Source organism: Vigna angularis, chromosome 5, assembly GCF_016808095.1.
Source record: "Vigna angularis cultivar LongXiaoDou No.4 chromosome 5, ASM1680809v1, whole genome shotgun sequence".
NCBI classification, from domain to species: Eukaryota; Viridiplantae; Streptophyta; class Magnoliopsida; order Fabales; family Fabaceae; genus Vigna; species Vigna angularis.
The window spans coordinates 28,931,608-28,950,393 of record NC_068974.1 but is presented as its reverse complement, the minus strand read 5'-3'; the positions used below and the strand labels follow the sequence as shown (position 1 = coordinate 28,950,393).

The window sequence follows — 18,786 nt, the reverse complement described above, 5'->3', positions numbered from 1 at the left end:
ATTTGGGTATCTTTAATGACTAATTTTATTTTATGAAAAAAAAAATCATTTTTATTTTTTTTTCACCATTTTTTAAAAGTAGAACGATTAAGAAAGTGGTCAAGATAATATTTTATTTATGATTAAAAAGTATTATAACCAATTAAATAAAATGAAAAATGTCATTAAATAAATACAGTATGATAATTTTAATATTAATAAAATGAAATATTATTGTATTTGACTTTGCATTCAATATATATATATATATATATATATATATATATATATATATATATATATATATAAATCTAAATCACATACTTCATAATATTCATGTTAACTTAATAAAATAACAACAATAAGTTTATATAAAAATTATAAAAAATCAATATAATATAAATTATAAAAAATTAAACTGACATAAATGACTATTATATATGTTTTATAAATAACAAATGAAAGATGATAAAATAACTCATATAAATGTGTAAACTTTATTAAAATAATTTTCTTTATTTAATTTTTAAAATTAAAAATGTAAAAAGAAAAATTGCTAGTTCAAACTGGTCCTCTTGGGAGGAGTTAGAGTTTTTGACCTATCTGATATTTGGGTTATCCCATTCCAGCTGTCAAATTTCAATTTTGGTTTAAATAAAGTAAAAAAAAATGGTTAAGTAGGGATAATATAGAGTAGATAATAAATAACTCCATTGGAATCTGCAAATGGCTCGAGTAAATATGTATAATAAGAAATGAACTGTGTTTTTAGAAATTTTTAAAAAGTTTTGCTAGACGAAATGATAGATATAGTTGTTTTTGAATAAATGATAAAATTTAAAAGATGAAAATACTACTTTTATTTTATTTTATTTTTTTTATAATTGCACTTCTATCAAATGGATGGAATCAAGATTTTGTTGCTATAATGATTTGTTTCATTGCAAAATATATTTACCTCTTTATGACTTTATTAATTGATTAAGTTTGTACATAATCAATTAAATTGTTGTGTATGAGAAGTTTGAGAACAATATAATCGATTATAAATTTAGTTAATTGACTAAACCAGATAACACTTTTAAGTGCTTTCAAAGAATAACTCATTAAACTCTTTCTTAGTCAATTCACTTCTTTTTCAATATCAAATGGAATGCCAATTTAACCTATTAATACAAGTTATAACTAATTAAAACAAAAAAGTGTTGAAAATATTTTTCAAAATTCAGTTAAAATAATCAATTAGAAGCTTGAAATAATTGATTAAAAGTGTCACTATTTGTTTTAAATCATCATTGTCAAAACTCTATAAATAGTGGTTGAATCTCAATCTTTTATACTATGATTACAATCATATAAGTGAATTAAATTGAGATCATATGGACAATTTTCAAGTTGTCAAATTGTGCTTACAAGATTTAACATCAAAGGTTGTGTTTTGTGATAAATCCTAGTGAATAGCTTTTGTTGTGAAGTTTGATCATTGAATTTATTGGTGGACTGTTCACTGTTGATATCTTTTTGTTGTCAAGATTTGATGAGGCAGAGATTCTCCAATGGGATCAAGAGTAGATAAAGTTGATATTATCTTATGGTTGATATTTTCTTGATGAGCACAAATATGTTGATAGTGAAACCAATTTTAATGAGGCCAATTAAATCCGAATGTAAAATCATTGGATTTAAACTAATATAAACCTTTTTGGGCAATCTTTCCCTTATTTTATTTTAACCAATCTTGTGTCATTCTTAGTTTATAAATTGAATTCCATTCAATATTTTAAATTGAAAATGTTTTTAAAATACTAAAACAGAAAACAAATACAAGGTGTGAGTTTGCATCTCTAGACCTAATTGTTGGTATTGAAACTCTCACATAGGTGCAGGAAGCAGTGAATTAAAGGGAAAGAGGCAAAAGGAAAGAACAGGAAGCAGTAAGTAATGAAGTAAAGAAGAAGAGCCAAAAAGAAAGAACACAAAGGAAGTAAAAATGAAACAGTAAGTAGTGAATAAAGAAAGAAGAGGAGAGCATAAACAAAGACAATACGAAAGAAGCAAAGATGAAAACAAAGAAGAAAGGACAAAGACCCCCACATAGAGACCGGAGAAAACAGCATTCTTAGCTGTCCAATTAATTAATGGTTAACCGTTTTTGCTCCAACATGTTCACAGCGAATCCCAGAGACAAAAGACGCATTTCCATCTACAGTTATCAAAAGTACATCCCATTGCTTTGCGCTCACCCTATCATCATCCCTTCACAAACAAGAAACTTAAAACACATAAACAAACAATAAATAAATACTTATGCTGCTTTCTTACATACAAAAAAGTACTGCTACTAAATTTTATTTTCCAATAAAGCTGTTCCTTCACTGTTTACACTGTTACAATTATTAATTCCTTACCAGAAGCTAGGCGACACAACCCCACTTAAACCACAAAACATAACAGACACACAAATTCAACACTACAATTCAAAGCCATGTTTTGTCTTTTTCTTTCGTGTTTAAGAAAAACAAAAATTCCACCCACTTATCTATCTATCTATCTACCTTGGTGTGCTCTTTCCCCTTTTCTCACCAAAACACTCCTATTGTACGTACCAAGATCGTGATCCAGATTTTATGTCCCTTCTCAATGTCGTCCCATCACTTTATGGCTTCAAAATTTTCAATTTTTTTTGGTTAACTACACCAAGATGATATGACATTATGACTAATGACATGGTCACTTTCTGATGGACCAGTGGGATAAAATCACAAACGTTTTTTCTTCTTTACTTTACTCTCTCTCTCTCTTTCTCTTTGCTAGTTCTTGAGCACGGTTTAGTTAATTCAAGAGTTGTGGATCGTTGGATTGTTTCCACATAGAGTGATTTTCCTTCTTTTGAGGTCCCTCTCTTGTCTCAGAGGAGAATCAGCAACGGTGATTCCGTTGGTTTTTTCACTTTCTGAGCTGAGAAAATGATGGTCCAACACATTAATCGGTGTGTCTGACCTTGAATCCCCATTCAACGCAGACTCGTACTCCTCCTCTATGGCTATGTCTTGTATCACTTTGTAGCACTGCTCCACGCTTTCCTGCAGTAAATTTTTCGTACCCTCTATTAATTTCGTTCAACATTCAAAATATGCTTTCCCACTTTCCCTCTTCCCCTCCAAAACAATTCATAAATACTCTAATAAAATAATAATAACAATAAAGGAGGAATGTGTTATCTGTACTTTATTTACATATGAAGACTCGGTTATTGCTTTTAAGAAGGACGGATATTGAAAAGGAAACAACTCATGAGAAGCACACAAAAGAGCAGATGCAGCAGTCATAGATGGCTTGAACTCCCAAAGCCTTATCTCTGCACAGAAACAAGATCACAATTATTAAATTAGAAGTGGGTATTCAGTATTATTCATACCATATATCATGCAGAATGACTTTTTCACCACTCAAAAACCCATTGATATTATATATAAAACGATGAAAGAGAAGATAGTGTGAAAGTATGACAAATAACATTTCCAACTGTTAATGCAGTGTTTGAAAAAAAAAATGTACAAAATCATTGACTATATCATATTTTATGAATCTATGAGTACCTCTTTGTGACATGAATATGATTTCAGAAGCACGGTTTTTCAGAACCCTCCCCATTGGTGAGCCTTCGAGACCCATCAAGGCAATGAAGAAAGGTATGAAAGAGAATGGAGTGATCGACCGCATTCTCCATTGTAATGCTCCCAAGATAAGTGCTTCCATTCTTCGCACTGTTTGTGTCTCAAAGATGATGCCCCCATCACTTTGATTCAAAATATCCTAATAAATAAACCACATTCAGTGAGTACACGTACCAAATTACCAATCTTTTCTTATAAAACCCTCTTATGATACCAGCAATAAACTACTTAGAATGCATGATGGCGATTTTACCTGAGCATCTGAGCATTCAGTTCTCATCATCTTGACAGCTAGAGAAATACAGGAGACAGCAATGAGCCTGAGGACCCATGACTTCGGTTGCTGTTTCATAAACCAAATTTGAGTCACATCTTAAAAAGGAGAAGAATCCAATAGATAGGTACTATTACATGTTCTTTTTATTTTAATATTCACACATAAGAATATGAATTAATAGAATTGAAGAACAATGAAGAAAATAAGCAAACAACTAGAACATTTGGATTCTTTACCGAAATCCCTTGGCTGGCTAGGAACCGATCCAGATAGTTGGTAGCAAGATAAGAAAAAGCCGGATCCAAAGTGCAGGACAACTGAACAAGACCAACCAATGCACACTGATATTATGTTCATAAAAAGCTATTCTTTTTTTTTTCTCAGACAACAGTCAAAGTTTCGGCATTCACCTTTGCGATTAAGGAAAGAAGTTCTCTTCTGACAGAGATGTCAAGATCTCTAGCTTTGAGAGTGTGAGAATGATTCTGTGATAGGGTGTGGTCAGATTCAATGAGGAAGAGATAAGAGACAGCATCGGAGTGAAGATTTTCCAAAGGGTTTTCAAGGTCAAACTCCATGGACGAAGTGGTGGTGGAAGAAGGTAGTACTGAATGGGGCTTAAAAGGCAAGGAAAAGCATGCTGAAGGAGGCAAAGTGATAAAGGTAAAGCTGCAGAGAGATAGCTCTGAGTTCTCTCAGCTTTCTTCAAATGAATACCATGGCATGGAGTTGCTTCGGTTCTACAACACCTTTGCCACTTTTCTTTTTCTAGCTCTGAGCTTTGCTAGTTGCTGCTCTCTCTTTATTGGTGTTGTTGCCTTCTGCGCCTCTCTCATCACCCTGTTGTCTCTCTTTGCTATATATTAATTTTGGGAAGATGGGAGGTTTTTGGTCCACATTGTTCAGGGTTGCATGAGATGATGGTGCTGTGGCAGGACCAGATTGGTTGAAGCACAAGTCAATTTTAATGGGAAAGTTTAGTTTGACATAGAAGTGTTGAATTGTGCCCTCTTTTTCTGCTTTTAAATGGAAAAAAGTGTGTGAGAGTTAAGACGGTGGGTGATGATGATTAGGCGAAACCACGATCAGTTTTTTTTATTTTCTTGATCTTGACCTTAATGCTTAATGGCACACTCCTGAATATGAATGGAACAAATTCATAATAATATTTAATTAATAGCAGCAAGTCCAAAAATCGAACGGAAAATGCAACCAAAATGCTACTACTATCTATTCTTGTAATAAATACGTTTCCTCATTCATAAGCGATTTTGATTAAATTATGCTGCATTTTTTCGGTGGATCTGTGGGATTGAGCATAAAAAAGTAGCAGCTGACAATGAAATGCTTTAATGAATACTGATCCCAATCCTATGGTTATTGGCTACGGCAATCCGCATGCCCGAATTCAATGTCACTAATGAAGCATTATTTCCTATGATAAAGTAAGGGACTAGATGCTGATAATCACTTTCTTCAAAATCTCTCTAGTCACACTGCCATGGATTGAACTTGAACAAATTAAGGGTGAATAGGATTAATGTCAAGTTTATGCATGTTACTTATTGATGAAAGCCCGGTTGGTATACATATTAATTGGAAAAAAAAATATGTTTTTATTTTTCACACATACAGAACAATTGTGTTTGTTACTTACATACACAATGAAGGTCCGACCCAGTAATAATCCCTTACCCAATCCTAGATCATGATCAAATAATACTTTAGAACGAAATTTCAGTGAGAGGGGAATCCAATTAAAGTTATATTTAATTTATACGGGACCATGTTGATCTGAATTAACATGTATAATTAATTATTCAATTGCAGTTCAAATTTGAAGTGAACAACTAACTTAGTTCAAATTGCTTTAAAAAAGGACTAACTTACATGATATGAAAGAAGAGCCTGTGAGTGAAACATATATAGTTGAAATTAAAAAGGACTCTGTTGTGTCTGGGTCCACGGTTGTTCTTCTGGATCCCATATTGGTCTGTGTGTATTAAGTCCCACGTTGAATCCTGGAAAGGAAAACTATGATCTTGTCTCTAGTCATTGTTGAACCAAAAAGAAAGGCACAAACTAAACACGGTTTTGAAATCAAGATTTTTTTAACATATTGCACGATGACTTTGGTGGGACTGAATATGGACAACCATATAAAATACAAAGATAAACATGACAAAGTTTTTTATTTATAGATGTAAAACACTAGAACGACCGAACAAGAGGGACACACTGAAACGTATCTGCCATCACTATAGAAAGTCTTCAACTTGTGGTTGGGAAATGAGAATGTGAGTTCTTGGTGCATTTGGGGAAGAAACAAAAAACTGATTTCATTTCTGACCCTGTTTTGATCCTGTTTTCTCCATTCGTTTTATGTGGAAAAGACTAATTGGTTCAATTAGAAACTAATCTTCTTGACCAAATTATGATTCTCGATAAACATGGGAGATACATGGAGAATTTATTTTCTCAGACAAAATCCAGGATTGGGAACTATCTATTGATGTTTTCTGATGTAACAAAACATGCTTAGTGTAGCAGGAAAAAACATCCTTGAGTGAGTAATGATGTCTTATAAAGTATATAGAGGTTGAATTTCTTGGTTTGTTCTGGTTGTCTGAGGATCGTGTCTTGGTTGTGCAGAGATGTTCAAGCGTGCTTCATATTTTATCAGAGTACAGATCCAAGTACACGCTATCACTTTTCATATTTTATCTTATTTTAAATGCTTTACACTAAAGCATCCAATTAATCCTTAGAACTACAAGTTTCATTATTAATCCATGAAGTTATAAAGAAAAAAAATCATTAAATTATCCATTTAGTCCCTAGCGTTAAAGACAGTCGCATACGATTTCCTAATTTGATAACTACACAATCATTGTGATCATTACTATTACTAAGTCACTTTTTAACACTAATGTCTTTAAACATAATTTTTCGTCTCTATTCATAGGATTTTACTTGTAGAATTTTTTGTTTTCTTTTTATCAGTATTTTACTTGGAAAGATATTGATTCAATAATAATAATAATAATAATAATAATAATAATAATAACCCAAAACTTTAAAATAATAAATTTATAAAAAAAAATTTCATCCTGACTTTTTTAATTTTTCTTTCACGTATACTTATAATCTTAATTATCAATAAGAAATAATTGGCACGTGGGTATTTTTTGGGATAATTTGTATGAAGTGTTGGTTGACTAAGGGCTTTTGGGGGCATTGCAAGAGGCCTCAATGGCTTTTCATGTGTTGCTTGATGACTTCGAAATGCCTTAGAAGAACGTTCCATTTATTTTGGAGTTGCTTCAAACATGCTTATATCTCTCAATATAGTACAACTTTCTCTCCATTATTATATGCACAGTTTTATACCAGCACAACTTTTGCTTTTCTTCTTGGATGTTATCAGAAAATCATAGATTCTCTCTTCTTGCATGTCTTGGTTCAAGAGAAAGTCCACGTTTTTTTTTTACAACTTAATTTGTAGATGTATCTTAAATTAATGTTTAACTTTGCTTCTTACTACTAGGGTGAGATCCTTAGATTATGTTTGTCAGTTCGTGCTTAAAGAATATTTTTTAAAATAATTAATTTTAAAGGGTTTAGATTTGTTGAATTTGAAAAAAAGGTAGCAAGCTGAATTATTTGGGCCACCCCGATTTGGATTTGATCATCAACAAATCACCTAACCAAATAAAAAAATTTAGAAAACAAAAATCGTAGTAAGGGAAATAAAAAATAATATTTAAAGTAAGAATTATATAGTTACACAACATAAAAAACAATATAATTACATGACACACACAAAGTAATAGAATTATAAAATAAAAAAAAATATTGTAAATTATGTCTGGATTATAACGTTCCCGTCTATATATATATATATATATATATATATATATATATATATATATATATATATATATATATATATATATAATCTAGACTAATTCATTTTTTTCATTTATACTATTATTAAGTTAAATTTGTTATTACCATTAACGTGATTGATATGAATATACTTGAATACAATTTATTTAATAAGGTATTACTAAAGTAAAACTGTATAGTAATAATAAAAATAAAATATATGATAATATATATAAATATTTGTGGTTGAAGAAATTTGCATGCAGAGATGGTCGTGGGAGTGAAGAAGGAAAAGGAAGATGATGATTAATTTGAAGAGCGGATGGAGCACGCCACAGCCCCCATGCATAGAGCAGAATCATTGCATGCTTAATGTTTTCAATGTGGGCCTTTTCCTATCAACTTACCTTCCAATTATTCACTTTCCTTTTTTCATCAACAATTCTATTTTGCAATCATGCACTGCCTCCCCATCTCTATCACTCAACTCTCTGCAAAACCTCACAACATTTAATCACACTTTTTTCCTTTTTTCAATAATAACATATTAATATCTCACATTTTTTCTTATAATATCATCTTCATCATCAATTTTCTCAATAACCAACTTTCATTCTCTTCAAATTTTACTTGAAAGAATAAACTCAATAATACTCATACTAATGACTTTTTTTTAATATATTACTTATTAATTTTATTCCATCGTTATAAAATTATCTATTTGTGCCATTTATTAAAAATATTGTTATTGTAAACGGACAGTATGATAGTGGACTTATAAAAGCCCAGTTCCTGACTAATACTTAGAATCCATCAGTGTGATAGTGGGCTTTCTGGTGCAGGCAATATGAACAACATATCTTCAAGACTATGATTCGATGTACCATTACGCATAGACTGTACAATTCGCAACTAAATGTATATTACAGTATAATATAAAATATGATATATATATTTTAAATTGTTTTTCAAATCTACATTTCAGATTATACAATTCAAAATAATATTTTTAAATTTTGAATTACATAATTCAAAACATCTACAGAATACACAATCCAAAACTCTAATCACAATAGAGGTATTTTAAAAACTATGGACTGCATGAAGAAAACATGGGGTGCAGGAAGAAATTTTATAAATTTTATATATTTGAATTATATGAAAACTAATCACACACCGATTTGCCAAGCTCCTGAGCTAGGCCTGTAATATTACTAACTCGGCATTTCTTCCTACACTCCCCATTTCTCTTCCTCCACCTCACAGGCTTTGATAAAATGACATTTTTGGCCTCTCCTTTTTCTCCTATACCTAGCTTCGGGAATTCATTACCAATTCTTTCATGCTCCTTTAATCTTCAAATCATTAAGCCTTTTCTCCCATTCTTCTTTGGTTATGACTTTCTTCTATGCAGCCATTTCCTCCATTTGTGCAAGTTGACGAATCACAAGCCATAGCAATGACATCACTGCACAAGATTATAAAAGACATTCATTGCTATTTGAGTGTTTCATAAAGTATTTTTGAATTTGAAATATTTTTCAGAACATTTAATCTAAATATATTACTTTTATTTTAAATCAAATATTCGAAAAGTTAATTTTAAATTTAGAAATATTTTTTTTTAAAACACCAAATCTAATGTTTTGAAAGATATTTCCATATTTTAAAATATCTTTCAAAATATTTAATTTGAAATGTTTTATTATTTTAATTTATATTTTAGATTATATAATCTTGAAGGCTTTTTCAAAATCTTAAAATATATTTTGGATGGTATAATGTTTTTCTAAGTGAAAATATATTTTGAAATATATATTTTGGCATATGTGTTTTTTAATACATTCTAAAATATATTATCCAAAACATGATTATAGATAAAAAAATATATTTTTGAATTATATAATCTGGAGTTTATAAAAAAAAAAGGTGTATGAATAAATTTTACCTTTTTAATATAATTTTAATGAAAGGGTAATTTAAAATTTAGGTTTAATACATCATTTGGTCCCTACTTTTAGGGGTTTCATTCAAAGTGATCCTATCTTTTAAAAAAGTTCAGTAAGACCCCATATTTTGTTAAAAATGTTCAATTTGTCCTTTTCGCTCACGCCGTTAAAAACATAACGATCTAAATGCCAACGTGGTCAAACCTGAGTGAGCTGTGCTTTGATGAATACGTGGCACGTTTGAAGAGGTTGCACTGTGTATATATTTTTAAAAAATTAAAAAATAACGTAAGTTAAGTGCAAATTCCAACAACGCCATCACTAGTTGGGTATCCTTAATGACGGCGACAGCGGGGGAGGAAGAACGTGCGGCCTTTGGCGGCTTGTGTGCGAAATAAGAAGCAACCCTAAGCTACATTCTAGAACAACTCGAGAGAGTGCGCAAGAGAAAAACCACCACCTTTTGTCCTCCACCTTGAGCGTAGTGAGTAATAGGGAGAAGACTATGAGTACCAAGGAGTTGTGTAGGGGCTCTTGTTGCAGTCACAGGATTTTCTAGGAACCAAGGGGCCGTTAAAGAATTCACTGGAAAACCCAGGTTAGGGGAGTTAACTTTTTAATGTATTAATTGAGCATGATGTGTTTCCTTTGAAACCTGTTAATCTTGAGAAACGGTGTGGATAGATAGTATAGCCAATTGGAAGGTTGTGGGTTGCTAAGGAAAAAAAATGGTTTGAGATGTTATTCCCAAAATATGAATGCACGGGTTGAAGGATTACAGTGCATGTGGTTTTCTAGTAAGAACGCGCGGCCTTTGGCGGCTTGTGTGAGAAATAAGAAGCAACCTTAAGCTACATTCTAGAACAACTCGAGAGAGTGCGCAAGAGAAAAACCACCACCTTTTGTCCTCCACCTTGAGTGTAGTGAGTAATAGGAAGAAGACTATAAGTACCAAGGAGTTGTGTAGGGGCCCTTGTTGCAGTCACAGGATTTTCTAGGAACCAAGGGGCCTTTAAAGAATTCACTAGAAAGCCCAGGTTAGGGGAGTTAACTTTTTAATGTATTGATTATGCATGATGCGTTTCCTTTGAAACTTGTTAATCTTGAGAAACGGTGTGGATAGATAGTATAGCCAATTGGAAGGTTGTGGGTTGCTAAGGAATAAAAATGGTTTGGGATGTTATTCCCAGAATATGAATGCACGGGTTGAAGGATTACAGTGCATGTGGTTTTGTAGTAAGGGATAACTACATATCGTGAATCTTTGGAGGGTAGCCGTGGATTGGCTAGGTTAAGAATGTAAATAAGAGTAGGAAGTGTTAACGTGTTGTATGAGTGAAATATGACAATAGAGTGCATTGGTGATGGGTTGTGTTCTCAATAGAGATACCAACATGGGTTTATGGGTATAATAAATTATTATTTTGTAAGTGCATGGAATGTTTGATGGGTATTAAATGTATGGAAGTAGTATGAATGTTGAGTAATGTACTGTCATCACATAATGATATGAGTGCATGTTTTCTTTTGCAAGTGAAGAGTTTCAATACATGTGGGGGTCACGGTAAGATGCAGAAAAATATTATATTTTCTTCCTGTATAGTGTAGACGTTGGAATCTAGAGAGATAAAAGGGGTTCTTGATATTGGCATTTAATGGTTTTCGTGGTACCTACTTTGGGAGGGAAATCATAATATGGGTAATACCAAGTGCATGAAATTGTTGTTGTGCATGTGTTGCTACGTCCCTTGTTGATAGGTAAAGTACGCAAATGATATTTTGGGGTTGCATGAGTGGATTATAAGAATGGTGAAGGATTACATGCTAAGGTTTTTGTTATGCAGATTTTAAATTTTGGGTCTATAAAATAGGTCTAGGGAAGCTAAAGGAGTTTTCTTTGAAAATATAAAGATGAATGAGAGAGGTGCAGAGGTTATCTAATGGTCACAGTTTTGTTGTTAATAAGCAATGATTCTTTGTTTTAGTAATACTGATGTCGTCCTAATAGTGAAATATCTAGTTTTATGGGTTTCGAAAATTATATCATTTTTGATTTATTATTGAGTGGAATAGTATATAGGGTGATATAGGGTGGAATCTGGAGGTGGGTATATAAAACTGGTGCATTGTTGGGTAGTGTCCAAGAGAAGCCGAGAGACTTGAATACTTGATCATGGAGGGAACACAGTTATTTTAGAAATATTGGGTTATGTACTTGGTGTATGGTTAGTAGGATAATCTGCAAGAAGTCATGAATGTATTGATCTTTATGGTTGATGGTTATGATGGATTATATTCGTTTGATGCTGATATATGGATAGGTTGGGTTGTGTGTGAATGAATGTTCTGTAATGTTATTGAGTAAAAGTGGTGTATTCTCTCTCTGCATTTAATTCTTCAAACAACCATTTATATTTCTCTCTCTTCATTTAATTCTTTTAGCCACGTATTCATCAAACTGCACAACTCACTCAGGTTTAGCCACAGTGTCATTTGCATCGTTATGTTTTTGACGGCGTGAGCGAAAAGGACCAGATTGAACATTTTTTAACGAAATATGGGATCTTACAGAACTTTTTTAGAAGGTAGGATCACTTTGAATCAAACTCCTAAAAGTAAGGAGCAAATGATGTATTAAACCTAAAATTTATAGATTTTATAAGGTGCGATGAGAAAAAAGAGACTTACAGTAAGAAACAATCTTACAAACTTGGTTAATGATGTAAGGGCGTTGCTCCCTACACTACCACCGAATGCTCCCAGTATCTCCCAATCTTATTTTACTCTTCAGTAAAATTTAACTTTTAGGGTTAATATTTTTAAATTTTTACCCACTCCATCAATAATCTAATAGTGGTGTCCCCATATGAATTCATGCAGCGACAAGGTCTTCTTCCTCTTTTATCTTTGCCTATTTCATTGTTTTGTTGTACTGTGAGAGTGTTGTGGCTTGTGTTGTAAGTGTGGGGGTGGTGTGAGTGTGTTTCGTGGTATGCTTACAAAGGTTGATGGTGCAAGGAATCATCCAGCAGTGTGGTGGTGGTGTCAGAGGTTGGTGGTGGTGCTTGAAGTTGCAGTGGGGAAAGTCGTGAAGGTACAAGAGCTTCTTCGCCAGGTACGTAATAAACCCTAAACAATTAAAATCTTCGCCAGGTACAGGAGCTTCTTTCGTGGGTTATGTTCAGGCGAGAAACAATCAAACAAACGGCAACACGGTGACATCGGCACAACAATCCAGCATAGATTCAAAGCACATAAACAATAATAAACCCTAAATTAAACTACCTAACATAAAATAAAACTACAAAAATGGTGAGCGGAGAACCAACCTGGACAATCTAGAGATCGTAGCAAAGAAATTGGATCCACGCTCCTCCACACCAGAGATCAACGACAATGGAAGCTTTGAAACCCAAAAGGAAAATGAGGAAGAAACAAATGAAGGAAAAAAATGGAGGAGGGAAAGTGAAACAGAGAAGAGAGATCCGTAAGATTGAGGGTGCAGGAAAAGTGAAACGGAAATGGGAAGAGAGATCCGTGAGATTGGGTGCAGCTGTGGAGAGTAAAGTAGGAGAACCAGGTTTCAAATAAATTAAAATATGGTAAAAGTAACAAATTTTAACTTAAGGATAAGATTGGAATTAAAAAAAAATAGGAGAGGTGTAGGAAACATCCTATGGTGGTGGAGGAAGTAACGCCCATTATGTAAACTTTAAAGGTTGGCCCACTCCTTTAACATTACAATTGGACCGTATAGGACTAATAAAGAGTAAGCCCATAGAAAATAATCAGGTTATATATATACGATTTTAGAAAACAAAAATGTGATTACAATCATTTTATATGTTACATTAGATTAACCTTTCAATTTTAAATTGTTTATTTTGCCTTTAACGTAACTATATTTTTAAAATTAAAAAATGGTAATATACTTTTTATAAGCCTTAAAATATTAAATATTATAAAATAATAAATAATATTGTAACATCCCAAAAATATAGTGTAAAGCCATATAATAGGAACATCACATTCATAATACTACAGATCAGTTCTTACAAAAGATAGAACGTACGGTTATGGCCGAACGGCCTTACAAGATAACGGGAAAATTAAAACTATACAAATATACAATCCTAGATCGAAAGGTTTACAAAATACTTATACCGAACGGTCCTCTAAAATAATAAAACAGCAGATGGCCGAACGGTTCTACTGTTCGACCTTAACATCTACCTCTACCAAATTTTCTTCTTCCAACGCCTCTTCCAGCAACGCTTCTCCATCTACTCAAATCCACACGGATGATCATTGCAACAGAAGGACAACCATCGAACGTACAAAACGGACAAGACAGGAAGTAGGGTAAGCTTATGTAATTCAATTCAAGTATCAACATAGATTTCACACAATTCAAATAAACGAGATAATTCATTCACTTTTACATGCAAAGCCTAATACTAGACTCTGACTGTCCAGACTGTATGAATTCTGTCTAGCTACAACGTTCGTGCACCCGGGTGATGTAGTAACTGGGATACCCTCAACAGCTGCCACCCGAGGTTAGTCCTATCTGTCCAAATTAACCATAAGGACTAGGACCTCCTGCCATTCTCACACATGACTTACCCTTCTCTATGTGAGAACGAGTAATCACAGAATATCAGGATGAACCGCCAGCTTAGTGTGCCCACATTCATACTTTACCAATTCCAATATCTATTCATGAGATATTCCTCCCCGGAATACTCTTTCATAATCAAAGTCGTTTCATCCATATCATATTCCATCATCTTTCATTATTAAACCTCAACTGAACCAATTTGCACAAAGATCCCTTAGGATACCAAATACTAACCGTTAATCTTCAACCCCGAATGAGACCGAACACTTGGACTAAGACCGAGAGGTCTCTAGTTCCAAAATAGATCAAAACCGAGAGAGTTACTATCGGGGTTGAGAAAGAGACCGATTACAATAATATTTCTCAAAGACTAATAGAATCGAACGTTATTTACAAGGTGAACCAATTTAATGAACTGACTCGTGAGAGTTTAGACCGAACGCCAATAAGCTTAGGCCGAGTACTAAGACTCTAGGCCGAACACCATAGAAACTGATACTGTAGGACATCGAATAATAATGAGTGATGGAATTATATGAAGAAACCAAACGCTATAAATACTTAGCTTATTTATGAGTTTAACATCAAGGAGAACGAGTGCTAGTCGAAGACCGAGCACTGTAGAGACTGAACGCTATTGGTTTTGGCCGAATGCTCTTATTTAAAAATTAAATTACAGAATCAAGGTCGAGCGCTTGGTTTAAGACCGAGCACCACTTAATACGAGCACTTGGTGTAAGACCAAGCACTACTTAGTACGAACGCTTGGTGTAAGACCGAGCACTACTTAGTACGAGCGCTTGGTGTAAGACCGAGCACTACTTAGTATTATAGAATAAAAGCTTGATAAATATAAGATATCATTTAACTAGTGTTCAAGAATGAACGAAATATACAAATACATATAGATATACTTAAATTTATAACAGAATACCAAGGAATGAATATCCTTGGTTGAACGCTTATATACAAATATTACTCAACGAAGACGCTCGGTCCTCAACTGGAATTTCATCCAAATGAAATAATCCAGTTTCAACCGAGTCCACAAGAAAACCGAACGGTCAAAGACCTTGAGTGACAAACATCAATTTTCATATGGAATTACATACTTAGAATTCTTTATATCAATTCATTTCTCAACATCTATCTTCATAATTTCATACATCCATATCATAGTAAATTTTCATACTTCATACAGTCAAAACATAGCAACAATCATATTTCATATTCATTCAGCAAATCAACGAACATACATCCATTCAAAACGAACATAAAATCAAATTATATAAGCTTCCCTTACCTCTAACGTGACCGAACGCTTCCAGATATGGTTATTAGTTCACCTCTATAAGTCCTTCTACCCTCAACGCTCAACAATTCCCAAAACTAAACCAAGTGAAAACCAAAACACTATCAGAACCACTCATTTTAGAAGAGTGATCAACACATGAAACCAGAACTTGGTTTGCACGTCTAGGAAAACGCACGACTGAGTGAAGAGAAGAACTTACCAACTCAACTTCACAAACTGATCGGTTCAATCGAAAGCCCTTGAGACCAGAAGAGTGGAAATGGTGCCTGAGTGATGATTGGAGAAAGGAATGGTTAAGATTTCTTAGAGAGAAGATGAAGAAATCTAGAGAGAATGAGAAGATTTCAGAAGGTTGAAGATGGATGGTGCATGCAGAGAAGTGGCACGAAAATTTGAAAGTTTCAGTTTTACTCCTACCATCAAAACCGTTCGTCCAATCTGCATCACACACCTGTCTTCCACTTTCTGAACTTCAGACGCTCCGATCGCTTACACCTGACGTCTACTCGAATGGGATTTTTAGTGGGTTTTAAATGGGTTCTGACAAATATGCTAATTAAATTCAAGAAAAAACATTTATAAGAATTTGTTTCATAAGTTAATGTTATAGTGTGTTCTTTTGTTTCGTGGTTGAGTAGACTCGGATTGTTTTTATTTTTGTCTACAACTACGACTTATTGGGTTTTGTGATCATACTTATATTTGCCAGAACCCCTGAAAACCCCAGCTTAGTGGATTACATGTGTCAGTGAAGGGGTATCTGAAAATCAGAAAGTGGATGACAGGTGTGAGCAGCTGAGTGGCCAATCGGTTTTAACGGTAGGAGTAAAACTTAAGTTTTCAAATTTCACGCCACTTTTCTGCATGCACCCTTCATCTTCAACCTTCTGAGTTTTCATCCTTTCCTCCTTCTCTCTACAAACCTCCTACTTCTCTCTAAGAAATCTTACTCTTTTCTTCTTTCGATCATCATTCAGACCACGCCTGGGTATTCCTGGTGCCAAGAGCTATGCTTTGCACCGATCAAGTTTTGGGTTTAAGCTGGTAAGTTCATTCCTTCCTCAGCCGTGTGGTTTTCTGGCACATGCAAACCAAGTTCTGGTTGCATGGATTGATCACCTTTCTATATGTGATTCTGATAGTGTTTTGGTCTAGTTTTGTAATCAGTGAATTCTAAGGGTAGAAGAAATTGCAGTGGTGAACCAGTATTCTACACCTGTGAGCGTCAAGTCACGTTTAGAGGTAAGAGAAGCTTATATAATTTGATTATGATTATTGTTTTGAATGGTTGCATGTTTGTTTGATTATTGGATGAATATGAAGTATGGTTGTTACTGCATTTTTGGTTGTATGAATGTTTGAGTATAAATGATAAGGAACTGGGTTGATATAAGGTTTGATCTTAAGTTTGTAGTTCTCTGTGTAATCTTGTGGTTGTCACCGAAAGTCATTATTGACCATTCGATTTTTCCTTTGAGCATTCAGTTTGTACTGGATCCTTCCCTTGGGAAGAATTTCAGTTGATGACTGATCGATTTTGTCTTAGTATACTTGTAAATAAGTGCCTGTCTAAGTGTAGTTGTCTCCTTGTATTTGGTATTCAATATTTCTTACACATACACTAGTATATTTATCTTCCCTTAAGAATCCATTATTGTATCTGTATTTAATTCTTCATTTCATAAGTTAAGTAGTGTTCGGTCTTAAACCGGCACTCGGTCTTAAACAAAGTGCTCGGTCTTGTCTCAGTAATCTATCATTATCGTTTTTAAAATAAGAGCGTTCAGCCAAACTCAATAGTGTTCGATTTCTATAGTGCTCGGTCTCAGACTAGCACTCGGTCTCTTCAGTGTGTTGTGTTAAGACTACTAAGTATTATTAGTATTCAGCATCTTTCTATCTCTCGGTTTCTTCATAGTATTCGATTTGTTATTAGTATTTGGTCTCATTAAATGGTGTTCGGCCTAGAGTTTTAGTATTCAGCCTAGCCTTTGTAGTGTTCGGTTTGAACTCTTAAGGGTCAGTTCATTGAAGCGGATCAATTGGTAAATAGCGCTCGATCATGTTAGTTTCTAATGAGTGTTATTCCATTCGGACTTGTTCTATGATGAGAAAGTGTGGTCTTATTTCAGTTGAATATATTGATGATGAAGTATGATGGATATGAAATAGTATTCCAGGGAGGAATATCTCAGAAATTGGTTATTGAATGGTAAAGTATGAATGTGGACAAAGCTTAGCTGACGTTTATCTTGATATTCTGTGATTACTCATTCTCACGTAGAGAGGAGTAACTCATGTGTGGGAATGACAGAAGGTCCTAGTCCATAAGGTTAACTTGGACAGAACGAATTAACCTCGGGTGACAGCTGTTGAGGGTATCCCAGTTACTACATCACCCGGGTGCACAAACATCGTAGCTACACATAATTCATATAGTCCATACAGTCAAAGTCAAAAGGTTGTTTAACTGCATGCAATAATGTATGATATATTAATTTGTATCTGACTTATGTGATATATATGTTTGTTCCATTAATTAAATTACATAAGCTTATCCTATTTCTTGTCTTGTTTGTTTTGTCCGTTCGGTTGTCCTTTCTGTTGCAACTGTGGATATGAGCAGAAGGAGAAGAGTTGTTCGAAGAAGCTTTGGAAGAAGTGGAAGTGAAGACCGAACCGTAGGACCGTTCGGTTATTATTCTGCTTCTAGTTTTGTAAAACCGTTCGGTGTAGGTAATTATGGAAACCGTTCGGTCTAGTCAGTATTTCTGTAAAGTTTAAATTTTGCAGTGTTTTGGTAAGGCTGTTCGACCAAAATTGTACTTCTTAATCTCAGAACTGAACTATAATATTGTTAATACGTGATTATTCTATTATATGATTTTATGTTATATTTTTGGGATGTTACAATAGTTACTATCAATATTACTATTATGCTTATTTAATAATTTAAATTTTAAAATACAGAATAATTATTTAAATATAGAATAATTATAATAATTTTTTTATAAGTAATTCTTGAAATTTTATTTATTTTCTGATAATTTGAGAAAAAAATATAGGAAGATAGAAGGTCC

General features: G+C 33.4%; 1 protein-coding gene across 1 annotated transcript; it reads right to left on the bottom strand.

The window, feature by feature from the left end:
- Positions 1-2,078: 2,078 nt before the first annotated feature.
- LOC108339893 (putative cyclin-D6-1) lies at positions 2,079-4,901 on the bottom strand. Its single transcript, XM_017577116.2, has 6 exons — positions 4,344-4,901; positions 4,170-4,250; positions 3,910-3,999; positions 3,579-3,795; positions 3,207-3,337; positions 2,079-3,062 (listed from the first exon to the last, which is right to left on the bottom strand). The coding sequence occupies exons 1-6, from the start codon at positions 4,509-4,511 to the stop codon at positions 2,817-2,819; spliced, it is 933 nt and encodes a 310-aa protein (XP_017432605.1). The 5' UTR covers positions 4,512-4,901; the 3' UTR covers positions 2,079-2,816.
- Positions 4,902-18,786: the final 13,885 nt, after the last annotated feature.